Source organism: Suillus clintonianus (genome assembly GCF_016758775.1).
Source record: "Suillus clintonianus strain FC179 chromosome Unknown DEU56scaffold_12, whole genome shotgun sequence".
Classification (NCBI taxonomy): Eukaryota; Fungi; Basidiomycota; class Agaricomycetes; order Boletales; family Suillaceae; genus Suillus; species Suillus clintonianus.
In genome coordinates, this window is record NW_024539236.1 from 103,389 (window position 1) to 130,437 (window position 27,049).

The window sequence follows — 27,049 nt, forward strand, 5'->3', positions numbered from 1 at the left end:
CAATGAATTTCAATCACTCAGCAGCACGACTGTCAACCGTTTGAGTCTACTGATCCAGGCTCAAGCGCTCATCATGCATCAGGCTCTACTTATTCCTGAAGTCCTCCTAGACATATTTGCGCATGTCAATCCAACACTAGACCCGTTACAGTGGGTCACTCGCGATTACATCAAGTTGGGTCGAAAATCCCTTGCTGCGCTTGCAACAACATGCAAAGCCTTCCACGAGCCTGCCATGGATTTGCTGTGGGCTGAAGTACATCAGTTAGAACCACTGCTAGGATGTATAACCAGGTTGCATTCAATAATATACAGTAAGCATCAATGGGTCAGTGCAGACTGAGTAATCGTTTATTTCTTGTCGGTGATTTGCTAACCAAGGCATCTAAATAGTGGAAGTCCCATGAATATCATAGCCGCCGCACCTGGGCAGGCTTGCCAGATCTCGAACCACTATCTGCTCACGAGACCTGTCAATTTCTGCGTCACTCCGCCCGCGTCCGCTCATTGATCATACCATATCAAGATCGCCTTGTTCACTTTCTCTCAGCCATTCCCATCGAGACATGCCTCTTCCCAAGGCTGCGGTCGTTGACTTGGGGGCTTTCCACTGCCAAATATATGGACCTCTTCTTGCCCCACACGCTGCGCAAATGTCATCTATCGACTATTAACGAAGGTCTGAAAAATCTTGCGACCCGTTGCTCTGCCTTGGAGCACTTGAGCATCGACCATTCTGATCCATGCACAGCGGATGAGCTATCCTTGCTGTCTGATAGTGTCCGTTTGTGCAAACGGCTTGTACGTCTGTCTTGTCCACCGCTCGACTGGGCAGCATGGAAGCATCTCTCCGACCTCCCTACCCTTCTTGGAGTGCGAATTGATGCAAACCGCCGTGCCTTTCTTTGGCCATTGGAACGGGATATCGTCAATTTATCACCATTCCTTAACCTCAAGGATCTTTCCATCTGGCTTTCCAGTGCTGCATATGTTATCGCAGTCATGGAACACTCGCAATTTCCCTCACTGATAAATTTCACGGCCCGTCTCGAACTTCCGTCTCCAGCAGTGGCTGAGCAACTCTTTAATGCACTATCCCAATGCACGACATCCCAAATCCTCGAAGAAATTGCCATTAACTTTGACGACTATGAAGACAGTAGATGGCGTTCAAGACCCTCCACCCCACGCAACATTTTGACAGTGATTCCATATTTTCTTTGCTTCACACAGCTCCAAGTCCTGCAGCTCCATTTTCATGGTTCCTGCATCCGCCTTGACAATGACATCCTTTTGGTAGCCATGTCAGCTTGGCCGCACATCCACACTCTGGAAATAACAGACTCGAGCCTTCGTCCTCACGTCACATTCCGCGGATTATTCACAGCGATGCGTCAATGTCCACACTTAGATAGCCTGGAAATTGCGATCGATACTGAGAATATCGATATCGATCCTAATGCTGAGCCAACGCCACATACCTCCCTACAAACATTGGAGTTCGGGTCAACCTATCATTGGGTTGGAAACCCTGAAGCTGTTGCTAGCATCATCTTCACCTGGCTCCCTTGTGTCCACGATGTTAACACGATCGCGGAGGGCAGTGTGGATCTCAACTTCTATCTGGAACGTTTGAGAGTTGCTGCGCTGGATGCCGCAGAAGCCGTCTCACATAACTGATGTACTCATGTTCAGGGAATATTCTGGAGTTGCTACATTTCTTCGCGATAGTTCGTTCGTCGTTGTTTTTGCTGTTGATTGTGGTTGTAGTTTTCTCCCGTCTGACCTTTTGACTTATCAACCTCAATCAGGCTACCGTTATTTTCCCACATCGTTGCGTCTCGGGTTCAGTCACAAGTAATTACTCTGGAATTTGAACAACTTGATGAGTTGCTAGTAGCAAAGATATCATAGAACATTGGATGCATACGAGATTCCTCTGTCAGTTGCTAGTAGAACTCGTGTAGAATTCAAAAAGACACATGTGGTGTTCTACGCGTGCACAATCTAATACAAGTCAGTGGATTGGCATCATAACAGAGCAGGGAGAAATACTGGCCTGAACCTACCTTTCAGCTATGATTCTCGATACGTCGCGGAAGGAGGTCAACCTGTGTGCATACAGGTGATGGCAGCTGGATCTTAGTGAGATCTCGTCGCTCATGACATTCATCCACCAGTCAATACGTGCTGACGATGTTGAAAAAACGACGAAAGCGGAAGAAGATGAAGTTCTGCCCTCATCTCTGCAGAACACAGAAACACCTTGTTAGCGGGAATATCGCGGCGCAGTGGCATCTGAACTTTGAAGTGCCGCGGAGAATCTCAAATGGAGTCGAATGGCACCCTGATCCGATTCCGATTCCGAGTCAGTGACAACGGTCTGCTCAGTGCTGCCAGTAAACTCACCGTTTTGCAAACATCACACTGGCAGGACTCTCGCATAAAGTTGGCGTCCCACTTTCGCTGATGTGTCGGACCTTGGCATCGCCCACGCACAGGTTCTCCTGCTATTTCTACTTGGTCATCTTTGGTCTCAGCCCTTAGTCTTGGAAATACGCGTGCAGTCATCACCTAAACCCTCTCAGCCAAACTCCATCTACAGTCCACATCATGATATTCCTATGCCCATCTTCTCCTAGTACCACCCACCACTAAGCCCAGCCTCCATCCTCATCGTTTTGCTTTCGTCGTTCCATCATGCCCGGTAGCGCCGCGGCAGAAATACAATCTATAAGACTTGAAGGTAGGTTACTCTGCATCACCTTTGTATATCTTTTGTGGTCCTGCCCCTCTATCTACAGTTATCGGTGGACAGAATCTTCAAGTCCCTTCCAAGCGCATGCCCGCTGGTATTCACATATCCATCAATGTCGATTCGAGCAGACGCTGGAAATCAGCCATTAGAGTCTTGTCATCCGACACATCTGTAGCGTGTGGATATACCGTGACCCTGTAAAGTCCATAGACACTTTCGGACGCGATTCAAGACTGATCTTCGGTTTATAGATCATCACACGAGTCACCTGCATTATCAACGGAGATTAGAGCGTCCTTTGAACTCGATCGAATGCTGGGCAATGGTGAAATCATCGGATAACTTCAAACATCGTGGGGTTGAGCTGCTCGATCATGGAGATGAGCCATTTGGTGAGTAACCTACTTCTCATTCATGCATATCTACTAACATCCCGTAGAACTGTCCTTCCCACCCGTTCGCGGTGTCAATCCTTCGCTCACGCTGAAGGCTACTGTTGCACATGTTAGCGATAATCAGGACGGCGCACTACTTGACGTGAGTGACCCCAGACTTTGTCCTGTTAGTTGTGCTGACAGAGCACCAACTGTAGTCCCTCGTAGACTGCGAGAGTGCTCGAGAAACAGATGCGGGCCATGTACAATTCTCCAGATACATGAGACACGATAGGGTCTCTCACCTGAACGGTGCTGTAGAGCGTTTTCAGTTGGTTCTGGACCGCTGTCCGGTCGACCATCCTGACCACGCAGCAGCTCTCACCAACCTCGCGCGGGCACGCCTTCAAGGCTACATTCAAAACGATCTCCAAGACATTGATACCACCACTTCCCTCTTCCGCGAAGCCCTTGCATTGCGTCCGCAGGGCTATCCCAACCACACATTATCTCTCCATAATCTCACTTTCGCATTGAACTGGCGCTACAGCAAGGAGCCCACTGCCGTCTATATTCATGAACCCCTGCAACTGTGCTGCAAGCTACTGCCCCTCTGTCCAGAGGGCACCTACCTTCGTAGCATCGGCGTAGACAGTATGGTCAATTATGTGATCAGCGAATGCAATGATCTTCCGAACGATGCATCTGACAAAGGCATCCACCTTTAACGAGCCGTGCTCGAGCTCTGCCCTCTGGGCCAGAAATACCGTCCAAGCGCACTTGATAAACTTTCATGGGCTCTCGGAACACGCTTTAGACAGCGTGGCAGCATTGATGATATAGATGAGAGCATACAACTTCGTCGTGAAGCTGTTTCTCTGTGCCCCAAGGGGCATTCTGACCGTTGTATCTACCTGAACAACTTGGCCTTCTCACTCGAATCCCGCTTCGATCACCAAGGCAAATCTCATGACCTTGAGGAGGTCATCTCCATGCATGAAGAGGCGCTGTGCCTGTGTTCTGTTGGGCACGAACTTCGTGGTTACTCATTGGGCAACTTAGGGGGTGTCCTCCGCACCTGTTTCAGCAAACTCGGTGATGTAGGTGACATCAACCGAGCTGTCAGCCTCTATCGCGACGCACTGATGTTGCACCCACCTGGGCATCCACGCCGTGATACCATGCTTAACAACCATGCCAACACGCTCAACATCAGATATGTCGAATTGCGTGTCATCGAGGATCTTAACGAGGCCATTGAGCTGTATCGCGAATCTCTTCTGTTAAAGCGGCTTGATGATCTAGAGTGGCATAGGATTCTTATAAATTTTAGCTCAGCGCTCTGTTTTCGTTTCACGCGAACTCGGCAGAATGAGGATGTCGAGGAGGCTATTTTCGACTCTGCCAAGAGTCGTTGGTGGTTTTGCCTTTACTGCACCCGGATAGATGCTTCAGCTTGATGCGGCTGCAGGAAGCCTGTCTGTCTCGTTACGAGGTACAACACAACCCCACTGATTTGTCGCTCGCTGTAGAGAACTACAGACTCGCGTCACGACACCCTGCTCAAGGATTCCCACAACGCATTCTTCAGGCACATGATTGGATTGTCAAAGCGGAGCAGCATGGCGATGGATCTGCACTGGAGGCTTACTCAACATTTTTCGAGCTTCTCGATGCTCATTTGGGAACACGATCATCAACCACTTCGCGGCGCGAAGCTGCCGCCATCTTCCATTATGCCAGATCACTACATGGAGATGCAGCATCATGTGCCATCCGCAGTGACGATCTCCGACGCGCAGTTGAACTTGTGGAGCAGGGCCGTGGCCAACAGTGATCGTTGGCCTCCCGACTCAAGACTCCAGTTGAAGACCTCGAATCAGGACATCCACATCTAGCCCACAAATTTTCGGAGCTGAGCAAGCGCGTTTCCAACGCCGCTCAGGGTTCTGCAGCCATCACCGACAGAGCCGCTGTTGATCAAGCAGCAACAGAGTATAGGAGACTTACCGCGCAATGGGATGCTGCTGTAGCTGAAATACGTAATCTCCAAGCTTTCTCGTGGTTCCTACTTCCACCTTCGTACGAAGACTTGCAAGTGGCAGCTCGCAATGGCCCAGTCATGGTCCTCGTTGCCAGCCAATACTCGTGCAGCGCCATTGTTGTCCCGACGTCAGGAGAGCTCCATCATATTCCCTTGTCGTCTGTCACTCTCACAGATCTGGAGAATCTCAAGGGTCGCTTCGCCAGAGCGATATATCAAGCATCTCGAATGAGCATAACAGAATCAAGGACGGACCTAATAGTCTTATTGCGGATGGTATGGGGCGAGATCATGCTACCCATCGTCAATGTACTTGAGCATGTCCTCAGATTAAAGCGCAGGTCCCGAATCTGGCTATGTCCAACTGCAGCCTTCACCTCCATTCCTCTCCACGCAGCTCACCCCTTTCAAATGAAAGCGGATCGCTCTGGGAAGGAGCCGTGCCTAGAGGATATCTACATCTGTTCTTACACGCCGACACTTTCGGCGCTGATCAGATCTATGCAGATGATGAAGAACCATGTGCCTTCGTCGTTCGTGGCGATCGGACAGGGTCAACCGCGTGCAGGCAAAGGCAAGGTACTCTTAGCTGTCGACAGCGAGCTCGAGCTTGTCCATAAGCTTGTCCCCGCAACAGCCAGCCGTTCCACTCTTTCTGGCGACGCAGCCACACGAGCAAATGCACTCGAAGCCCTGGAACAGAACTCATGGGTGCACCTCGCTTGTCACGGCAAGCAGGACCACAACCAGCCTTACGATTCCCATTTCGTCATGAAGGACGCACCTCTCACGCTGCTCGACATCATCGACAAAGACATTCCGCATGCTGAGTTCGCGTTCTTGTCGGCGACAAGCGGACCCCTGATGAAGTCATCCATCTCGCAGCTGGACTTCAGTTTTCAGGGTTCAAGAGCGTTGTTGGCACGCTGTGGGAAGTCGACGACGCTGTCGCAAAACACGTCGTTGAAGCTTTCTACGAGAATATGGTCAAGCATGTGGAAGATGGCGAGTTCATGGACTGTACAAAGGCGGCTTGGGCACTCAACCGTGCTACTCACGCTGTGAAGACGAAAGTGCCGCTCGAGCAGAGGATGGTGTTTATCGATATCGGTGTGTAGTTTAACGTTGTTGTAATATTGCTTTCATCTGGTAAAGATTTACGTGTCATTGGTTCTCTACCCTCCTGTGCTCCCTTCAAGTAGTGGTATTAGGGCTGTCGTCGTGACGCCGTGGCACATTTTCCCTGCTTCAGTTGATGGTGCTTTCGGGATTGGCGTCTCTTTCATGGTAGCCTGGAGACTCTCTGTATAGTCAGACTGTCAGGTAGCGAACGAAAAAAAAAAACTGGCTCGAAATACTTGCCAGGCCAGGAATGCACTGGCGCTTTATCGATTATATAATTATCCTTTGAGCAGCCTGAGGTCAACCTCGTTGTAGTAGGAGCGATTGTCAGCCAACCCAAAGATTTGAAATTTGGCACTGTTTGCGCACATGTGACATTCAATGAATTTCAATCACTGATCAGCAGCACGACTGTCAACCGTTTGAATCTACTGATCCAGGCTCAAGCGCTCATCATGCATCAGGCTCTACTTATTCCTGAAGTCCTCCTAAACATATTTGCGCATGTCAATCCAACACTAGACCCGTGGCTCACTCGCAATTATGACAAGATATCATTGGGTCGAAAATCCCTTGCTGCGCTTGCGACAACATGCAAAGCCTTCCACGAGCCTGCCATGGATTTGCTGTGGGCTGAAGTACATCAGTTAGAACCACTGCTAGGATGTATAACCAGGTTGCATTCAACAATATACAGTAAGCATCCGAGTCAATGGGTCAGTGCAGACTGAGTAATCGTTTATTTCTTGTCGGTGATTTGCTAACCAAGCATCTAAATAGTGGAATCCCTGGCATGACTACCATAGCCGCACCTGGGCAGGCTTGCCAGATCTCGAACCATTATCTGCTCACGAGACCTGTCAATTTCTGCGTCACTCCGCCCGCGTCCGCTCATTGATCATACCATATCATGATCGCCTTGTTCACTTTCTCTCAGCCATTCCCATCGAGACATGCCTCTTCCCGAGGCTGCGGTCGTTAACTTGGGGGCTTTCCACTGCTAAATATATGGACCTCTTCTTGCCCCACACGCTGCGCAAATGTCACCTATCGACTGTCAACGAAGGTCTGAAATATCTTGTGACCCGTTGCTCTGCCTTGGAGCACTTAAGCATCGACCGTTTTGATCCGCTCGCAGGGGATGAGCTATCCTTGCTGTCTGATAGTGTCCGTTTGTGCAAACGGCTTGTACGTCTGTCTTGTCCATCGCTCGACTGGGCAGCATGGAAGCATCTCTCCGACCTCCCTACTCTTCTTGGAGTGCAAATTGATGCAAACCGCAGTGCCTTTCTTTGGCCATTGGAACGGGATATCGTCAATTTATCGCCATTTCTTAACCTCAAGGATCTTTCCATCTTGCTTTCCAGTCCTGCATATGTTATCGCAGTCATGGAACACTCGCAATTCCCCTCACTGATAAAATTCACGGTCCGCCTCGAACTTCCGCCTCCAGCAGTGGCTGAGCAACTCTTTAATACACTATCCCAATGCACGACATCCCAAATCCTCGAACAAATTGACATTACCTTGGACGACTATGAAGACGACTATCCAGATCCAGACAACGATCAAGACCCTCCACCACCAGGCAACATTTTGACAGTGATTCCACATCTTCTTTGCTTCACACAGCTCCGAATCCTGCAGCTCAATATTCATGGTTCCTACATCCGCCTTGACAATGACATCCTTTTGGTAGCCATGTCAGCTTGGCCGCACATCCAAACTCTAAAAATAAAAAACTCGAGCCTTCCTCCTCCCGTCACATTCCGCGGATTATTCACAGCGATGCGTCAATGTCCACACTTAAATAACCTGGACATTGCGATCGATACTGAGAATATCGATATCGATCCTAATGCTGAGCCAACACCACATACCTCCCTACAAACATTGGAGTTGGGGTCAGCCCGTTATTGGGTTAGGAACCCTGAAGCTGTCGCTAGCATCATCTTCACCTGGCTCCCTTGTATCGACGGAGTTGACATGCCCAATGGGCAGATGAAGGATGTCCACTTACATCTGGAACGTTTGAGAGTTGCTGCGCTGGATGCCGCAAAAGCCGTCTCATATAATTGATGTACTCATGTTCAGGGAATATTCTGGAGTTGCTACATTCCTTCGCGTTCGCACACGTGCCAGTGGTCCTAGAGAGACTCTCGCGCTAGGCATGGACCGTAATCCACAGAATGGCTGCATGACGATCCCGTACCTGCTAGATTTCCTTTCTGCCCCGGATTTCTTCGCCTCGAATTGTGTATATCTTAGACTGATATTAATGCATGTATTTAGAGTCTTGATGTTGTTCCCACTATGTACATACTACACATACAACCTAATATACCTCCACCTGAGACGTGGCACTGGGTTGCAATGGATCATGGGAGTGACTTTCAAGGAAAGTCTGAGGCTTGCACACATGGCACCCTGCTGACTAGGCCATGCAAATGGTGGTGAACGCTTACTGTGCACCTAATCATAATCGCACCGCAGGTTCGCGGTGCAGAACCGATGCATTGAATTCACGTGTGTCAATAGAGAAGCAGAAGGTCTATAGAAAAACACAAATCCGTGATTAACCCGCATTCGTTCAATGATTGCGAGACATTGGTACCCTCCGTGCATGCATAGGTTGACAGACATCATTCTATCCTTCAGTACAGCATTGCAAATAAATACCGGGATGAAGTTCCTTTATACTTATATAGATACCACAACGAAACTCAATCAAATATATACACACTCCCTACCCGATTCCCTGGATTGATCACTTGGATAGTTTCCAGTGCTACACGTCTCCACCGGTCAACACTTCAGCAGCCTGAAAAGCAATGGACGTCATGTGTGTTCCCTCGTCGGACCCGTCCACGAGCTTAGCGTTGTATTCACGAACGCCGAGGATCAGACGTGGTCCCAGAACACACATCTGCAACCCCATGGCGATGTCAAGAATGCCATTATACACAGTAGCTCCCAAAGTAGATGCGTTCTGTAGATATGATCAGCGGTGGTCAGATGCATATGAGTCCGTCGCAGGTTAACGCACCTCCAGATATGGAGACAATGAACCAAGAGTGAGGCAAGCCATGACAACAAAGCTAGCACATGCGGAATTTTAGCGAAATAGATAACAAGATACAAATCACCGTGCTCACGCTAGAAAGTACAATGCATGACTTTGTATTAACACCGTGAAACAGTCCCAGATAGTCGATCCTCTCTGCAATTGTCGCAGTTCACGAAGGTGCTTTATAACAATCCAGACTGCAAGACAGAAGGCGAGGATCTCCCATATTGCGGTGGGTATCATCATGTCGCTACCCAGAGCCATTACGTCTTCATCAATATTAAAAAAACACTTATGGTAACCAGAGAGCACGGCCTCCCCTGGTATCTGTCCATGAGTCCCGTGTGCTCAAGGCTGTCATCAAACATTAAAGCTTACCCCCCTGAAACACCCAGGTTTAAACCAATTACCACCATAACTACGGTGGTGATCGTGGAAACCAGCAAGAGTACAGCGAGAAAGACGAGCATCTTGCTGGATCGCCCATACATGGCGTGTATCCGAGTCAACATGATGACTTGGAAGACACGTCAGTTAAGTCTGTACGAGTAAGGAATCGCAAGTGAGCTCACCGCCCAACACGGCATTGACAACGACAGGCGTCCATGTCCATGTGAAATAGAGGATATTGCCTGCAAAACCCAGTGATAGATGCACATTGATGGACTCGATGCTTCAAACGAACTTACAGCTATTGCAGTCATGTCGGGACATCAAACTGTCTGAGATTGTCACTCACCCCTGTGTAGGGGTGCAGTTAGTAGTCGGGGAATGGATATGTCAGGTATCGTGTTGAATACTCACTAAGTCTGTCATCGGGACTGGGAGAACCCCTGCATGCTGCCAGTCAGAAGAAACGAACGCAGTATATTTGGGGATACATACATAGAGTGTAGCTGCTGATTGTGGGATATGGTTTATTAGTGCAGTGCAGCGTCAACTTGTTGACCATGCAAACATGCAGAGAATACAGCATTCCGATGTAGCGCACCTAGCGTTTGTTGAAGTCAGCATAAAATATCGACTGCGCTCATAACATAACGTACACAAATATAGAGAACGGTCATGAAGGACCAGTGGTGCTTCTGCCCCAAGTCAACCGCATTATACTGTTTGCCGATATAGGACTTTGCTCACCCAGATCAGTTCAAACTGTTTAGAGCATTATTAGTGAAAAGTGAGATTGCTGCGTGGGTCATGACATCAACCTACCTCTTGTGTGAATGTCAATGCTTGAACACCGTATACATATCAATAATCCCCTTGGAAAGTATCATCTTGCTCACCCCAATCATATACCACCACAGCAGAAGATACGACTGCAAAACCACAGTCAATGATAGTGAGACGTCAACATTGTCATTTCGCTTGCTCTCTACGAACCCACAAAATAATTAGAAACATGAAAACCACTGATGAGCGGCCACCAAGCGGGATCATTCAAGACGAAGCCGGTCATATCGGAATGGGGTATATGGAGTGCGTGCAGACATACCACCATACAGTGCTTTTATAATGACCAGGCTGCACAGTGGCCACCTCTCGAATCACAATCCTGGTTGATCACAGCATGTATTGTCGAATGAAATCAAGTAGAAGTGGGGTAGTTGTGTGAGAAGCCTTCATTTGAAACAAAGTAACTTACATCTTTAGATCTGCAATCCGTGGAATATTTAAATACCGAAGAAAATCTATTCATGGTGGAAGTTATTTGTTGAGGGGCCCCGTCAGTACAAGGGTCAGGAATTCTTACGTCAAGGAAGCACCTTCAAAGTCAAGGCTATGCGTAGCAGATGCGCAGAGCCTGCGAACTGATAATCTGTCCAGAATTCACAGCACGGGCAGTACTGATGGTTGGCCATGAAACAAGTAAGAAAACAACATTTTTCTGAACTTGGGCCAACGACAAACCTTCCAGAAATCCCCGTTAGTTCGACGAGGGAAATCAAAATCATTACTAGACGTGTGAGAGGACTGCCGCAAGAACCCTCACGAGCTTCTGCTTCTGAAGTTCTCATCATTATGCTCGCAAGAAATGAATGCCTGTTATGTTTTTAGTCTCTCATAAGTAGAAAAATAGAAGGAAAACACTTGCCCCTTCCAAAAGTTATACAGATGAAATATTGTCCTTTGCGCCATACAATGGTAACGCAGTGACGTATCAGAAAGACCTATGTTGGTGGGTTGATTCTCCGCAAGTGGTCAATGTATCTCCCTCGCTTGAGAATGACCTACATCTCGAATATCGACATCTAGTCCTGTGGATACGTGTTTCTTCTAGGTCCGAATACCCTGATTGGCGCCACCTTTATGGTAGCCGAGTGTATCATCGAAATAGCACTCAGTACCAAAATTAATGGCCATTGACACGAGGCCAAGGCCGGTGATTTGGAGCTGTGTATCATGCGCGGTCAAAGTAATGATTCCAATGTCGCATTGAACCTTATAACACAGTTCCATGTAAGACGTTGATAGCAGTTGCAGGCTGCCGCGCACGTGCAACAATATAAATAATTCGGTCCCGATTATACTTTTTACTGCTGATACCAACTTCAAGAGGTGTTAAAATCCAATCAGGGTTTTCGTGTTGGCAGGCATGAACGACGTCCTCCACCGATCGAGGATATTGCCTACATAGCATCAACAACAAAGAACAATGTCAATAACTAGCGTTAGAAATATACGAGAAAGAGGGACGACTGTGAGGGTGGACTGAGAGATGAACTAACCATTGAAAGCAACAGAGTGACATCCTACGTACAAAGGCAGTATTGATGGCGGGTAGCTAAGGCTCCTTTAAATCCATAGACAAAATTGGCAGCAGTGGCCCAGAATGAAGGGACTCTAGCTAGAACACATTTGGGTGGCAGCACACTTAGAGCCAGTTCGGTAACTGCTGTATAAGCAAAATGTTCGAAATTTAGAATTGTGTTTGTCCCGGCATGATATCTGCCGGAAGCTGAGTTTGAAATACCTCTCCTTCCGACCATGACTCTCAAATGTCGCCCTAGTGGTCCTCTGCGCCAGCAAGTCTGGCTAGCGGTCGCTATTGTCATCCTCTGTACCCAGCTACAAGTAGCTGAGATGACACGAAAGGGTGTTGGAGTGGGCTATGCCCGAGGAATGCTATCGACTGACTGCGACCAGACCTGGCTCTCTAACTGCTTCCGTCCTGCTCTATCAACATGCTCTCGGCTAAACCCGACCCAAACACTGCCAAACCTCCCCTCTCTCCCACCCTCCGCCTAGGGGTCCCCTACTCCACGTGCCCCCCTTTAAAAACAGCGACGCCCTCGTCGCTATCACCCTCGGCCATCTGTCCTCTATCTCCGATCTCTTCGATCTCTTCTACTTCGATCTCGTTCTCTTCTTCCTCCTCTGAGTATTCTGCACTGTCTTCCTCCATATGATTTGTGTTGTTTTCTTTGATTATATCTTCTTCGTCTAGCAGTTCTCTCTGCTTTTGTTCTTCGGCCAGCTTTGTGCCCTCTCTCGGATGGAACATCCTTAGTCGTCGTGCGTGGAATTCGCCGGCTAGTGGCTCGCCGTGAATCGTTTCTAAGCGATACGAGTTTCGCAGTCGTTCGACTATGCGATGTGGAGGAGACCATTTCGGTAGTAACTTGCGCCTTGCCTCTAACGTACTGTGCAGGCTACTGTGGAAGAACTGAACAAGCTGTCCCTTCGAGAATATCACTTCCCTTGGTGAGCGCGCTAATACTCTCTTATCGAACGCTGTTTTCCTTTTTATAGCGTGTTGTACTATAGCTTCGTATCCGTCGAGGTTCTGTTGCGCAACATACGCCATGTGTATGTTGGTGTCCGACATTCGTATCGCTGAGGTAGAGTTAGCAAGGTCTGTTCGTGGGGTATTGATCACTTGGCCCAATAGTAACTCCTTCGGGGAGAACTTCAAAGCTGGCAATATGCGATGGTTCAGGGCCGTCACCGCCTCCTCTAAGTGATTTGGCCATGTACTTGGTAGCTTATCCCACGAAACCGCTTCGTAGTCGTCTTCGCCAAGGTTCGGAGCGCACAGTCTCTTGAGTACGTGTAGTAGAATCTTGTTCGTGCCTTCTACTAATCCGTTGATCCAAGGTGAGTACGCGGCTACCACGTGAGTTTTACAAGACCACTTAGCGCAATGATCTCTAACTTCCGCATTGTCAAAATGCTTCCCTCCGTCGCTCATGAAGGTCTCCGATGACGTGAAGTTGTAGAATATTTTTGATAAGCTGTCGACTGTCGTGCGTGCTGTCCCCGCTGTTTTGTATTTAAATACCCAAATATGTTGTGAAAAAGTATCCAAATAAACGCCTAGGGTGTGGTATCCGTGTGCCTTCGGTAGGGTTAAATAATCGCCGACCAATAATTCGAAAGGATGTCTGCGGGTTATCGGTTCTAAAAGTGAGTGTAAGTGCTGCGTTCCAAAATTTTTACACTTAGCGCAATTTCCTATGACTTCTAAGATCGATGCATCTAGCTTGGCGCTATAGATTCGATCTGTCAAAGCGATCTTAATTGCATCTCTCCCCCAATGCCCTTGGTTCTCGTGTTGTTCTCTCGCTAACTGTTTAGCTTCTTCCTTCGTGACGCACTCCACCTTGCTGCGTGCCCGTACCGTCGTTCCTCCTCGTAGCCTCCACAACTTACCTTCTTCGATCAGATATTGCGATGCTCGGTGCATCGCTCGTTTGCGATCGCGTAGGGGTTTCTTCGTGTCGATTCCTAACATGGCCTCCACTACTTCTAGGAAAACAGGTTCGTCAGCAAAACGTTCTTGTAGTTCACTTACTGGTTCTTGCTGGGTTGTTGGCTCGGTGAGTAGGATGTCGTTGACTAGTCCTGAATGCGCCTCCCAGTCTTCACTGACTGTCCACGTGCTTCCGTCGTCTAGCTCGGCGTTTCTCGGATGGCCCTCCCACTGGCGGCTAAGTCCGTCTGCGACGACGTTCAACTTGCCTGGTACGTGGCGTACATCTACAATACGATGCGCTAAGATCCCATCTCTCCATCTCGCGTGTGCCGCATTGAGTTGGTCGTTGACTAGGACGTCCCTTAAGGCCTGGCAATCGGTCTCTATCTCTACTGGGAACCCCCAGATCGTGTCGGAGAACTTGTCGAGCCCGAATTTCAACGCCGCGAACTCGAGAATGAACGGTTTGTATTTCTGTTCTGTCTTCGACGTTCGTTTGGATGCAAAGGCAATGGGGAGCAGGCGCTCTACCCATTTGCCGGATGGTTTTTGCTTCCGCACCCGTTGGCTCAACACGGCCGCGAATCCCTCCTGGCACCCGTCTGATGTGACCACGAAGTTCGATCCATCGTGTTTCGGCGCCTGTAGAATAGGTCTTGATACTAATGCCGCTTTCAGGTCTAGGAACGCCGTTGTGTGGGCTTCTGCCCATCGTTCGTCGAGCTTGAAGTCTCGCAGTATGCGACGGTAAGTGGTTTTCGAGTATGGTGCTTTGAGTGGTGCCATCTTGACAAGGTCTCTTAGCGGTCCCTCTCTTTTCGCGTAGCTCTGTATCAAGTCGCGGAAATGGCTTGTTAGCCCCAGAAAAGATTCTAAGTTAAGTGCGTCAGCTGGCTGTTTCCAATTAACGATGGCTGTAAGCTTCTCTAGATCGGGTTGAACACCTCGTGGCCCTACTGTTGCTCCGGCGAATGTTGTTTCTGTCATAAACAGACGACACTTTGACGGCGATAACGACAATCTGCGCTCTCTACACCTTTGGAATATTCTCTCGAGTTTCCCTAACATCTCCTCGAACGCGTCGGCTGCGCACCCTCCGTCATCGACAAAAAGTTCCATCGTCATGTCTGCGAGTAGGTCGTGTAGGTGCGTGGCCGTCATTTCGCAAAAGGTCGATGGTGCTCCCGTGAGCCCCATGGGCATCCTTTTATACCAGAAATATCCGCGTCCTTCGACGTAAAAGGCCGTATACGGTCTGGCTTCCTGTGGTATCTCTACAGCATAGAAGCCTGATGCGAAGTCGAATATCGACACGTACCTGTGTCCGCTCAGCCTTTGTTGTTTTGCTCTAAGGTCTCCTTGGGGCATCGGCGCAATCACTGTGTGTCGATTGACCTCGTTAAAATTCTGGCATATACGCCACTTCTGTGGGCCTGTTGGTACGTCGCGTGGTGTTTCTGCTGGTGCGTCCCTCTCTGGGAGCGTGAATGCTGGTTGTCTGCTGTTCTCTGCGCACTGCTCGTTAACCTTGCGTTGCAGTTCGTCCAGGCTCAATCCGCCGTGTTCATGTGCTTTTTGGGCCAGCACTGTCGTGGCGCAACACTTGACTAGTTCTGGGTGGGCTTTTTCGATTATGCCCGCAGCAAGCATTTCGTCGATTTTCCCGTGTAGGAACTGAGCTTGAGGAGGTGTAAGAGCGCGTTGGTGAACCCGTCGATTAAACGTGGTTCCTTCCGGGATGTTCAGACGATGCTCTGCTCCTGGGACCGGTAGGACTTCCGATAGCGAGCATGCGAAGATGTCCGCATACTGTGAGACGAGCTCGTTGACCTTCGTTCGCTCGCTGGGGCTAAGATCATCGCCTATTTGCACTGCTTTCGCGATGTAGGCCACTCTTTTTGGATTCATAGGGTCTTTAACTCTCGTGAATACCTCCTTATTGTTGTCTGGGAGGTTCGCCGGTATGACGTCGCATAGTGTTCTAGCCGTGTCGTCTGGGGTCTGCTCATTGTCCGTTAGGACGCAGATTGAGCTTGCTCTCTCTTGTCGGTCTTCTTCTTCCGTTGATGCGTCTTGCGTTGCCACGGTGTCTCGCCCCTGGTCGCCTGGCGTTTCGGTCTTCGAGTCTGCTGCTTGGTTTTGGTTGCTGATGGTTGTTGAGACTCCGTTTCCCGCTATGTGCACCGTGTCCGTCTCGTATTCGTGTATTGCTCTGAATGCACGTAGCATTGGTTTCCCAAAGAGAAACCTCCATCCCCCGCCGCTGTTAAAGACCTCGAATTCTCCCTGCGCTCTAACTCCTGCTATTGTGACTTCTCCCTTCCACGTTGCTCTTGACGGCACTAATGTCCCATTAGCCATCCGTAGCCGTTTGGTCGATGTCTTCCAGTTCCCTAAACGATGCTTTACGCTGTCGAACACCGTTGTACACATAGCGCTGACCATCGCGCCCTCATCGAAGAGCGCCTTGACTCGCACTACTTCTCCCTGTGGCCCTGCAAACGATATGTGTTGCATGAACGGTTGGCAACTTTGGTGGACTTCGCTGCTGTCCGCCGAGTACAGGTCAATGATATCAAATTGCTCGCTAGCAAGCTGCCTAAGGACATGATTTGTATGGTGAACGTGTTCGGCGGGAAAAGTATGCTGGTCCTCGTGCGTTTCCTCCTCGCACACGAGGACTGACTGTTCATGTAGTTGAGGTATCAAATGTTCTTGGGTCGTTCGGCTATCCTCTACGCCAACGACCCATTCCCATTTCCCTGGTCTGCCGTTCCATCTACAACGAAGTTGATTTGTGGGGCCGTCGTTCTGTTGAAGGTGCCCAGTATTCTTGTGCAATTACTGCGCCATATGCTCTCGTTCTTCGGAAGCTGTGCGTCTGTTGGAAGAGGACACATTGGTCCTATGTGTCCGTGTGCGCCGCACCGGAAGCATTCACCAGAGCATATTTGTGCTGCTCCTGGCGTTAGCGGGAACGGTGTTTTCTCTGTGCACCTGGCTCCTTCTCCCCACTTCGTTGCCCACTGTCTCAATTGCTCCCCATACGCTGCTTGCCCGACGTCCGTGTCTGCGTGGTGTTGTAGCTCGTTGATGCATGCGCGTAGTGCGTCTCGTTCTTCTTGTGTGGGGGGTTGTCCCCGAGGACGTTGGTTGCCTGTTGCTTGATTGGCTGCGACATATCGTACTGGTCTCCTTGCTGCTGTCGCATTGGGAGGTGGATTCCTTGGGGGTACTGTTGCTCTTTGACCTATCGTGTTAGTACCGATTGACGTTTGCTGCATCTGGAGGCGTAGGACTTCGATGGGATCTTGCCGATTCTCCAGTCGTGCGATGCGTGCATTCTGCGCTTTCTCTGTCTCCTTCCTCTCCTTTGCTCTCTTCGCCTTTTCCTGCAGAGTATCTACGTTGACGTTCTTGATTTCGTCTAGGAATGTAGTCCAGTCTGCTGGTGCTGCCGTCGTCAAGTCTCTAAGGGCTCTTGGGAGTGCTTCGCGGACTGGTTGAATCAATATGGGTACGTTCTCTACTCCCGCGTCCTTTACGAGGGTTTTCAGCTTGTTATGGAACTGGACGTGTGCCCATGTTGCAATTCCTGCTACGGTGACTCGTTCCCCCACGTCTTCCTCTTTGAACCGTATCTCGAGTAGCTCTTTCTGGTACTCTCTCTGGGTTTTCCCCGCGACTACTATTGCTGGCCATTTCGTTAGGAAGGCGGCTTTGGCTAGCGCCCATGTGCTCTTCTCTTGCGTGCCTAGCCCTGCCCACCATACGTCTGCATCTGAGCCTGCGGAGATGAACGTGCTAAACAGCAGGATTTTCATCGGTTCGTCTGTGATATGGTTGATGACTATATATCCTTCGAAACTCCGTATGAAGTTGGTTGAGTTTTCATCATCGCGTCCGTGAAACAAGGGTGGAGGATTGCCCACAGGTCCTGACATTGGAACACTGATCTTTTGTTTCTGCACAGGTACTGTAGCGGGTCTTGTTTTGTGCTTTGCTGGCGTTAGATTTGGCTGAATCGGTGGTGCGCGTGGCGGACTAGGTGGTTGTATTGGCGGAAATGGAAGGTTATCTAATTCTGGTTGGGCGGGCGCTGGTACGCCTCTGTCCCACTGGAATGCTGGGAGCAGAATCGTGTGTGGCTCTGGTGCGTCTGGTAATGAGTCTTCGTCGTCCTCCTTTAAGTAGTCGTTGACTTCCTGCTCCGAGGTATCCCGATACTCCGGCTCTTCCTCGTCTAAGGTAAGCTGTTGCTCGATTACCTCCGGTGTGTCAAGTGGCGACGAGTTTGTTGACGTGAATGTGCTGCTGGAATTATCTGTGTCTGAAGGAGCTCTGGCCACGAACCAGCCGTGGGGTCCTCTCGGTGGCAAAACCTTTCTCTTAGACAGTTTGGCTATAGAACGTTGTTCTTCGTTAGTGTGTTTTATCAGCTTTGAAGTAGAAAGGCTATGCTTTGCAACAACGTGTTCTCCTTGCTTTTCTTGATTCATCTTCTTTGCGCTTGATTGCTCGGAGTTGCCTATTCGTGTATTCCACGAGGCTTCTCGTTTTGCTTCTAGACTCTGGGCTCTGGGCTCTGGGCTCTAGACTCTGGACTCTGTACTCTGTACTCTGGGCTCTAAACTCGAGGGGGAAACCAAGATGAAACTTGGTTGAGGCGAACTCGCTCTGTTCACCAGTTGGAGTGGGCTATGCCCGAGGAATGCTATCGACTGACTGCGACCAGACCTGGCTCTCTAACTGCTTCCGTCCTGCTCTATCAACATGCTCTCGGCTAAACCCGACCCAAACACTGCCAAACCTCCCCTCTCTCCCACCCTCCGCCTAGGGGTCCCCTACTCCAGTGTTCAACAGGCTCAGCCTAAAGCCCAGTGGAACCCCAATGAAATCGACTCCTTCCTCACATATCTTATCTCAGTCAAATCAGTGATGGCAGGCACGAGCTTCAAGGAGGCGACATTCAATGAAGCTGCGAAATATATTGAGAGCTTGAGGACAGTTGGGCCTGTGAAGACTGGGGCTCATTGCAAGAATAAATGGGCAATGGTATGTTATCTTTCATCGATCACTACCATGGCTATACTAATCTTAGCGATGTAGTTAAAGCAGACATACAACGCCATTGAGTCATATCGGCATCATAAATCAGGTTGTCACTGGGACAATGAGCGCGGGGCCAACATTCAGGGGCCCGCCGCTGAAGCTGTCTGGGAGGAGTATGTTAGCAGGAAGGTACGCAGAGATATTGCCTAGGTATCTGTTAGATCTGATGCTTATTTTGTCTTTACAGCCCAACTTCCCCATGAAGAGTTTCAAAAACTGCGGCTGGCCATACCATCCCAAGATGGAGGAAATTCTGCCCCGCCACAGCTCCGCACGAGGTGTTGCTGCCTATAACCCCGCCTCATCATCATCAAACGAACCACCCCCAGCTGCCAGTACTAGCAGCACACCTTACGACACTGACGACAGTATGTCAGATGTCAATCGCGATGGCGATCTCAATGACAGTGGTGTTGGTGCCATGTACCAGCATCATTTTATTCCCCTCATTCCTAGCATGGCCCGGCCAGAGATCAGCTGGGGTGTTCCCCCTTCCCCCAATCCTGCATTTGAAGATTATGGCAGCTCTACAATGGCAGCCCCTCCTGTGTCTTCCCGCGCTTCTACCTCCGCCTTGTCTGCCCCCGCTATGTCTGCCCCTTCTAAGTCTCTCCCCGCTATGTTTGCACCTATGTCTGCACCTATGCCTGCCCCCCCCATGTCTGCACCTATGTCTGCCCCTGCTATGTCTGCACCCATGTCTGCCCCCACTATGTCTGCACCAATGTCTTCAGGCTCGAGCGCTGGCAAGCGCTCGCATGCAGAAATGACTCACGGTCATTCAGCTCCCCCTTCAACCACCTACACTTCGGTCTCACAATTGACGAGGCCGGAATCAGAGAAGAAGCCAAGGCTGTCAACAATGAGTGGCAAGACACGCCCAAGCGCGAGCAAGAAGACTACTGTTCAAGACACTGCCAACACCGCTGTGTTGATGAACCTTCAAGGAACCATCAACCGCCTCTCAGATTCACTCCACACAAATTTTTCCGCTTCTGAAGAGGCTCGTGTGGCTGAAAGTAGGTCGCGCGCGGTTAAGGCCCTGCAGTCAGAACCGGAGCTTTCAAAGGAGGACAAGGTGGTTGCCATCAATATATTCATGAATAACTCAGCGGCATGTGATATGTTCAATGATATTGAGGATCCTGAACTGCGCATGGCATTCTTATATTCTATAATTGCCCGCGCCAAACAAGAAAACCCCATGATGTAGCTCTTACTTCCTCGTGCTTGTACCTTCATTCGTTTGTAGCCCTGCGTCTCGTTTCGTTCATCGTGTTTCATTCTCGCATCAAGTTTTCATTGTACTAGCTATATCACGAATCTACTACGTGCTGTTCTCGTTCTCCTCATCGCCCTCGCGCCCATGATAGAGATCATCTTCGCCCTCGTCTTCCTCACCAAGATCAACATCCAAGATGTGATCAACACCTTCCAAGTCTTGTTCGTGTAAGAACGCCTCGTAGTCCTCCCACATGTGTGTCGCGATACGATCACGGTGTGCATTTGCAGCTTGTACTTGCGGCCCATTCTCATCCGCCGCAACATATCCTTGATGGCTCGGGTTGTCGTTGACAACGTTCGTCGGCGGCAGAGGGTCTTCGGCCGGGTCGTGAATCCGGATGAAGTTGTGAATGGAGCAAAGTGCCGCTGGAATGCGGGCTTGTATGTCCATCTTGTACTCCGGGGATAAGAGGAGAATGCGAAAGCGTCGTTTGAGGACGCCGAAGATTCGTTCGATGACGTTTCGTGCTGAGGAGTGGCGAAGATTAAATAGCTCTTCCTTATTGACAGGTCTGAAAATGAATTAGTTTGATTTAAATATGAAACGAGTGAAACACTTACCTGACATTGGCACGCCCCCATTCAGCCAGGTGGTATCGAACGCCGCGGTATGGAATCAAGAGTTGTTCGCAGGAAGGAAATCCTGCATCTGCGAGAAGGTATTTACCAGCGGGAATTTTTAACCCGCCTTCGAGTGCTTGATCCCAAAGCCGTGCATCAGTCACGGATCCTTCCCAGCCGGTCAATGAGTATGTAAATTGCAAGTCGAATCCACACGCAAAAAGGCAATTCTGTGATACAAATCCTTTGCGGTGTGGGAGAAATCGTAGAAGTCCGCTATAGTGATAGCGTACCGATCCTGCTGGGTGCGAGAATAGTAGTCGACCCAAGGGGATAGCTCTGAGAGCAGTTCCTCAAGTATGAGCGAGGGGAACAGTGAGTAGGGGAGTGATGCGCTGGAGACGGAACAGCTGCTTGCGGGAGAATGCGTAGAGGTGCGAGGATGCGCAGGGGTGCGGAGTATACGGATGCGAAGTCTAGGGAATACCAGGTATGCGAGACAGGGAAGGTACCAGGTATCAGGACGGAAAGACAGGTAAAACGGGTAAGGTACCAGGTATATGCAGGACGCGACGGAACTGTCTTGCGAGTGAACTCAACTAGATCTAGCAATAGCCAACTGTCGATGGTGATGCGAGCATTCGCGCGAGAAGAGAAGGCAAACAGATGATTGCTCAAGCAAGGAAAGACAAGGTAAGACTAAGCTAGTGACTCCGCAACACACAACCAGAGAGGGAATGTCGGAAAGTGCTGGATACGAGTCCGCAACGTAGTATATAACAGAGTCCGTAAGAAACCGGAACTGTATAAGCGAATGCATATGTACGCGAAGTCGGAGGGGGATAATATGTAAGTAGCACTATGCGACCTCGTGCATGGGAACTGATATGTAACTGGCCCTGCGAACGGTTAGGAATGACTAACTAAGGATGAGAACGCACCAGTGAGGACGGACGGATGCAGACAGGACATGGACGGATAGTGCGTTGCGATGCGATGAGTGCGCAGATTCCGCAACCTCGTGTGATGGTCCGCAACGGCCTGCGGAGGGTATGCGTGACTTTGTCCAGTAAGGGGAAATGGTGCCGTACGGGGCTGCAGACAGGGCGTCTCCTACACCTGCGGGAGACTCAAACACTGACCATCCCTGGTCAGCAGCGTGCGTGGAATTTGGACTTTAGCAAGGAACATCCAAGGATGAGTCACGTGACCGGGTATATCGGAACGGTAATGAAAACATTGCGGGTGCCGGTGATCGGGATTGCGGACTTTGGTGCTTCTGTGGACCCAGAACCAGGGTTGCGTGTTAACACGTTGCGTACCCAGTTTTCCTTCCTTATAATCCTCTTCCTTTTCCCATTCTTTCTCGTCCTATTCTTCCTCTACCATGCCTCCTTTCGTATTCATCAACAAGCCACCTGCAGAGGACGAGTCTGTGCGTCTTCGCAGGGAATTTGCGGACCTTGTCGACAAGCTGGGTGCGACGATAATGTCCATTCCGGACGATAGGCCAGAGTTGATGCGGGAGAAGCGAGACTGGAATGCGGAATGGGATACGCTATCTGTGAGTGTCTGCTGTTCTTTTCATTGTGTTGCGCTGACTGGTGCATAGGCTGCGTTCGACGCCTCGTTTGCTGCTGCAGAGAAGCGAGGGTTGCAGCTGTCCTTGTCCGCAGCTGATACCTCCTTGGTGAAAAGTGGCAACCTGACTTATGCGACCCACGAGTGTCAGTTCTCCGAGAAGATGCAGGATGATCAGGAAAAGATGGACGTGGTTTTGGGCGAGGCTGGCGGCGGGGAAGAGGATGCGGATGCGGAGCCTGAGGTTGCAAGCGCTCCAGTGGTGACTTCTGCCAAACGTGCGCGTAAGGTGCCTGGTAAAACGAAGAAGCCTGCAGACGCTGATGCGCCACGCGTGTCGGTGCGTTGATATCCTTGTTTGTTGCGTGTCAGGAATTGTTTGGCTAAGGATGTGGTTGCGCAGAAATCTGGTGCTCGTGCGATCGTTCCAGGTCCTAAGGTTGACCACGTTCTTCCTTGTGGCAATTGCAAGAGGCGTGACCAGCCTTGCAGTGGTTCGCAAGGTCAGCAGTGCGATCCCTGCAAGGTTGCGAGGACCAAATGCGAGTACGCATCCTTCGGGAAGGCATCTACTAAGAAGGCCCCGTCCGCAACTCCAGTTGCTGGTGGATCTCGTCTATCCGCGCCTGGTTCCATTCGTCGTACCGTCTCCTCTCCAGAACGCCAGATACTCGAGGTCTCTGATAGTGAGGTGGTTGCTAGACGTCGTTCAATCGTTACTGGGAAGGGAAAGAAGCTGGCAGTAGAGGACGATGCTGATGATGCGGAGGATCTGGAGGAGTTGCACGAGATGCGCCAGGTGCGTGCGCAGCTCATGCAAGCCTATAGCATGATCTTCGAGGCCACCCTTGCGCTTGACAAGCAGGAGCAGCGCATCCTCAAGAAGCGTGCTGCCCGCAAGTAGATACCTATCTCAACCTATGTTTTCCATCGCATCCTGTTCGTACAATAGAGGTGATCCTGGCGTCCGGTCCAATCCGTATCCATGTCTATGTCTGTCCGGGTCCTCACTGAATGCCTAATTAACAAGAAAAAATGGTAAGTGCGTGAATACGGTGCTACTTCGAATGAGGGTCAAGAATTCAGGAACGTGTCTTGTGCGTGCGGAGTACCGTCCGTCTTTTCTTCGTCGCGCAGCTGCCTTCCTCTGTACCAATCCTGTGCCCTGGTTGCGGTGAGTATATGGTGCGAACTTTATACGAGTCAAATGTGCGTGATGCGATAGCCGCGTGCGAATGAGAAAGGGTATCAGTTGGTTGCGCATCTAGTTCAATCCTGCCTGTCCTTGTACGTACGTAATCGAGTCCGTGTGGGTTGAGTGCGGTGTTTCTGAATTAGTTGCGGGGTGGTTATATGGTAAGAGAGCACCGGACGAAACCCGGGGTAGGAATGCATACTGTATTATGTTGATATATTCTGAGACGAAGCGAGTGTGTGTTGAGTGATGAGGTTGAATGATTGCGGGGGGGGGAACGAGCGTGTGTAACGAGTGTCGAACCAAAGGAATGTGGGAGTTTTATGTGTCTGGGTCCGCATCTTCATCTTCCGGTTCTTCAGTCTCTTCTTCTGCAAGGTCATCCAGATTGGCGTCGCGGATGGTCTGAGCAGGCCTCATCTTGTTTGCATCCGGGGCAGAACTTGACCCAAGATTCCGTGGCGATGCGAATTTCCTTGCGACTATTAGGATCCGTAAGCGTGATGTCTTGTTCTCCGTTGGGAAGGTCTTCGGTACGGCAACTTGTAAGAGTGAAGAATGGTCGTCCGAGGAGTATGTCGAAGTGTGCGGATTCTATTACCTGTACTTGGAACCACATTTCCCCCGTACCAAAATCTAGCGCAAGGTTTTCGATGACACCGAGCGTGCAATCTGTGGAAGTATTGACTGATTCCATGGTTAGCTTGTGATCCGAACGCAAGACTTCCGATCCGAGACTTTTCCATACTCTCCTTGGCATCACGATGCATTCAGCGCCCTGGTCTAGGATGCAAGAAAGAACCCGCCCTCCCTTCAAGGTCGCTTTGATACATCGCAACGCTTCGAAATGTTCAGATACGATGCGCCCGTCATCTGCTCGCGGGAGACAGTGATCATACTTTCGTACGAACGCTTCGATCTCGGAACGCGAGGTTAACTCATTGACTGATACCATACCTTCCATGACTCGCTTCGGGGTGATGAGCTCCCGGAATACCTTGCGGATGTCGGGTGAGACTGCCATGAGCTCGCGTATGGGTACGTTGACATTTGAGTCTAGCATGCGGTCCACGACTCGCTTTTCTGCATGCTTGTCTTCCAACGGGAATCCATATCTAAACTTCGCAGAGGGGTTAGTGTTAGGTGCGGGCGTAGATGATGAAGCAGCAGCGTTTCCCATAGTGGCTTTCGGAACTGTCGCAGGATTAGATGCTGGTCTGGTGGTAGCTTCCTGTACCTGGGGAGATATGATCTCTTCGGTCGGCGCTATTCTGGATGAGGGCCCAGGCTTGGGACGCGTGGATGACTCTACTCCTTCAAAGCGAACATTCTTACCCTTCAGGTCTGATTTGCGTGCCCGGGTGTTAGCATACACCGTACAGGCTGCGATAGCTGCGTCCTCTAACTTCTTGAGCTCCTCATCAGGCTCCGCTTCTTCCGTGGCGCGAGTGAGCGAATATGCTGATGCGTCGATGTCAGTCTCTACTTGTATCCTTGGTTGAGCGCGACAGTATAACCCTGCAATCACGGTCGCATTGGCACCGGTTGCGGGGGTCTGTGATAGGAAGCAGTCGATGCGCTCCTGGTAAGTGCCGCTATCCCGATGTCCTGGGATACCTCTACCATCGGACATCACAAGTCGTCCTCCTTCATCTTCTACACACTTGCCATCGCGAATATACTGGTCGCGTGTCCTACACCATCGTTGGTAGTGGTCAGCTCCTCCGCAGAAATGGCATGGGCCTTGGGCTCTCTGCATCGTATACTCCTGTTTGACTACCACTCCTGGGCTTGGTTGCGGGCGTGGTTGCGGGGACGGAACATATTGCTGTGGTTGAGGTGCGTATGAAGTGCGAGCGGATGGTTGCGCTGGTGCTTGAATCGATACTGCGGATGTTCCTGGTAGCAGAAATACTGCGGCCTCGTAGACTTTGTCGATTGGGTATGGTTCTCCGGGGTGGAGGTTGGTGTGCAGTATACTGAGTCGATGTCTGAGGTGGGCGCCTATGTCTGCATGGAATCCGTCTTGAAAGAGTTGGTCGCGTTCGAGTTCCGACAGCTTCTTGTTCGTGAGTAGGAACTTGGATATCTTGAAGAACTTCCGGTAGTATACCCCGAGTTCCGCTTGCGAATTGATAGGCAGACGGGATTGCTCTGCGGATAACTGTGTAAGGTCAGCGCGGGTGAAGCGTCTATCGCCTTCGCAACCCGGATACAATGCTTTGACAGCTTTGACAAACTTGTCCCAATCATTACCTGTGGCCTCGTCGAGTAGTGCCCAAGTCTCCGATTCTTCTGAGGATGCATATCGCATCGCCGCTTTGATACGCGCGGCACCAACTACCTGGGCCAAATCTGCGAGCTCATTGACATCTTCGATGAATTCCAGGAGCTTGTCTGGAGCGCCTTCGAACTTGGGTGCCTTGTCCGTACCCCTGAGAGGCATCCTGAAAGTGTTAGTCGACATGGTTGCCGTAGGAGCGGAAGGTACTGGGACGATGGTAATAGGTACTACGGGAGGAATAGGGATACGCGGAACAGACGGAATCAGAAGGGATATCGTGGGTAGCTTCTGCGGAGAAGGAGCGAAATGGGGAAGGGATTCTAAGCGATTACGAGGAGATGAAAGAGGTAAGGAGATAACGGGCAGCGTTAAGCGCGGAAGTTCGGGTGTATGAGCACGGGTAGGATTACTAGGTGAGGTAAGGGAGGTAGCGGTAGAGGGAGTGTCTAGTGCGTGGGATGGCTTGTCTGTGGGGAAGTTGAATGATCCGGGGAAAAACGGAAGTAGCTCGTCTACAGTATCTCTCTCTTCTTCTGAAAGCGGAGAGTCCGGGGTGAGACGCAGAGGTTCATCGTCTGAGGATTGAGATTGCGGATGCGATCTCGATGGTCCGGGTTGTGGATGGTCCTCTTCTTCTGGTATTGGCGCGAAGAAGCTTTCTTGGTCGAGGCTAATAGATGCTAGTTTCTGCTTCGCAATGCGGGCCGGTGTTTGTCTCAGCGATCTTCCAACTTTCTCGGCTATAATCCCCTCGCGGTGGGCTCCAGTTGTGGGAGAAATCGTAGAAGTCCGCTATAGTGATAGCGTACTGATCCTGCTGGGTGTGAGAATAGTAGTCGACCCAAGGGGATAGCTCTGAGAGCAGTTCCTCAAGTATGAGCGAGGGGAACAGTGAAGAAGGAAGTGATGCGCTGAAGACAGAACAGCTGTGTACTGCTGAAGGAGATGCGGAGATGAGAATGCTGCGAGAT

The 27,049-nt window shown here is 50.3% G+C and overlaps 7 protein-coding genes across 7 annotated transcripts; 5 read left to right on the forward strand and 2 right to left on the reverse strand.

Annotated features, from left to right (window-relative positions):
* DEU56DRAFT_81239 (uncharacterized protein) lies at positions 1-1,938 on the forward strand. The gene is made up of 2 exons (XM_041353605.1): positions 1-328; positions 394-1,938. Exons 1-2 carry the CDS (start codon positions 74-76, stop codon positions 1,678-1,680), a joined length of 1,542 nt encoding a protein of 513 aa, XP_041212140.1. The 5' UTR covers positions 1-73; the 3' UTR covers positions 1,681-1,938.
* Positions 1,939-2,371: 433 nt separating this feature from the next.
* On the forward strand, positions 2,372-6,613 carry DEU56DRAFT_978075 (uncharacterized protein). The gene is made up of 10 exons (XM_041359674.1): positions 2,372-2,746; positions 2,805-2,955; positions 3,010-3,083; positions 3,139-3,150; positions 3,198-3,295; positions 3,351-3,786; positions 3,865-4,545; positions 4,665-4,955; positions 4,998-6,080; positions 6,146-6,613. Exons 1-10 carry the CDS (start codon positions 2,701-2,703, stop codon positions 6,292-6,294), a joined length of 3,021 nt encoding a protein of 1,006 aa, XP_041212141.1. The 5' UTR covers positions 2,372-2,700; the 3' UTR covers positions 6,295-6,613.
* A 67-nt stretch (positions 6,614-6,680) lies between these two features.
* Positions 6,681-8,676, forward strand: DEU56DRAFT_81322 (uncharacterized protein). Its single transcript, XM_041353652.1, has 2 exons — positions 6,681-7,014; positions 7,079-8,676. Exons 1-2 carry the CDS (start codon positions 6,754-6,756, stop codon positions 8,375-8,377), a joined length of 1,560 nt encoding a protein of 519 aa, XP_041212142.1. The 5' UTR covers positions 6,681-6,753; the 3' UTR covers positions 8,378-8,676.
* A 410-nt stretch (positions 8,677-9,086) lies between these two features.
* DEU56DRAFT_909111 (uncharacterized protein) lies at positions 9,087-10,824 on the reverse strand (the record flags this gene model as incomplete). The annotated part of the gene is made up of 13 exons (XM_041357069.1): positions 9,087-9,287; positions 9,345-9,396; positions 9,454-9,692; positions 9,776-9,882; positions 9,938-9,997; positions 10,170-10,198; positions 10,251-10,264; positions 10,324-10,356; positions 10,412-10,450; positions 10,503-10,517; positions 10,578-10,597; positions 10,652-10,684; positions 10,749-10,824. 13 exons carry the CDS (start codon positions 10,822-10,824, stop codon positions 9,087-9,089), a joined length of 918 nt encoding a protein of 305 aa, XP_041212143.1.
* A 5,972-nt stretch (positions 10,825-16,796) lies between these two features.
* Positions 16,797-18,005, reverse strand: DEU56DRAFT_729900 (uncharacterized protein; the record flags this gene model as incomplete). Its single annotated transcript, XM_041348130.1, has 1 exon — positions 16,797-18,005. One exon carries the CDS (start codon positions 18,003-18,005, stop codon positions 16,797-16,799), a length of 1,209 nt encoding a protein of 402 aa, XP_041212144.1.
* A 928-nt stretch (positions 18,006-18,933) lies between these two features.
* DEU56DRAFT_694268 (uncharacterized protein) lies at positions 18,934-19,278 on the forward strand (the record flags this gene model as incomplete). The annotated part of the gene is made up of 2 exons (XM_041347195.1): positions 18,934-19,116; positions 19,177-19,278. Coding segments are annotated over 2 exons (285 nt in total), but the record flags the coding sequence as incomplete, so codon positions are not given.
* Positions 19,279-22,405: 3,127 nt separating this feature from the next.
* On the forward strand, positions 22,406-23,503 carry DEU56DRAFT_909115 (uncharacterized protein; the record flags this gene model as incomplete). Its single annotated transcript, XM_041357070.1, has 3 exons — positions 22,406-22,582; positions 22,631-22,939; positions 23,003-23,503. The coding sequence occupies 3 exons, from the start codon at positions 22,406-22,408 to the stop codon at positions 23,501-23,503; spliced, it is 987 nt and encodes a 328-aa protein (XP_041212146.1).
* Between the last annotated feature and the right edge of the window lie 3,546 nt (positions 23,504-27,049).

Coding starts and splice junctions, on each gene's coding strand:
- DEU56DRAFT_81239 (XM_041353605.1), top strand. CDS start 74: ATGCATCAGGCTCTACTTATTCCTGAAGTCCTCCTAGACATATTTGCG. Junction 329..393: donor TATACAGTAAGCATCAATGG/GTCAGTGCAGAC, acceptor GCATCTAAATAG/TGGAAGTCCCATGAATATCA.
- DEU56DRAFT_978075 (XM_041359674.1), top strand. CDS start 2,701: ATGCCCGGTAGCGCCGCGGCAGAAATACAATCTATAAGACTTGAAG. Junction 4,546..4,664: donor TTTCGACTCTGCCAAGAGTC/GTTGGTGGTTTT, acceptor CGCTCGCTGTAG/AGAACTACAGACTCGCGTCA. Junction 6,081..6,145: donor GCTGGACTTCAGTTTTCAGG/GTTCAAGAGCGT, acceptor ACGTCGTTGAAG/CTTTCTACGAGAATATGGTC.
- DEU56DRAFT_81322 (XM_041353652.1), top strand. CDS start 6,754: ATGCATCAGGCTCTACTTATTCCTGAAGTCCTCCTAAACATATTTGCG. Junction 7,015..7,078: donor GTAAGCATCCGAGTCAATGG/GTCAGTGCAGAC, acceptor GCATCTAAATAG/TGGAATCCCTGGCATGACTA.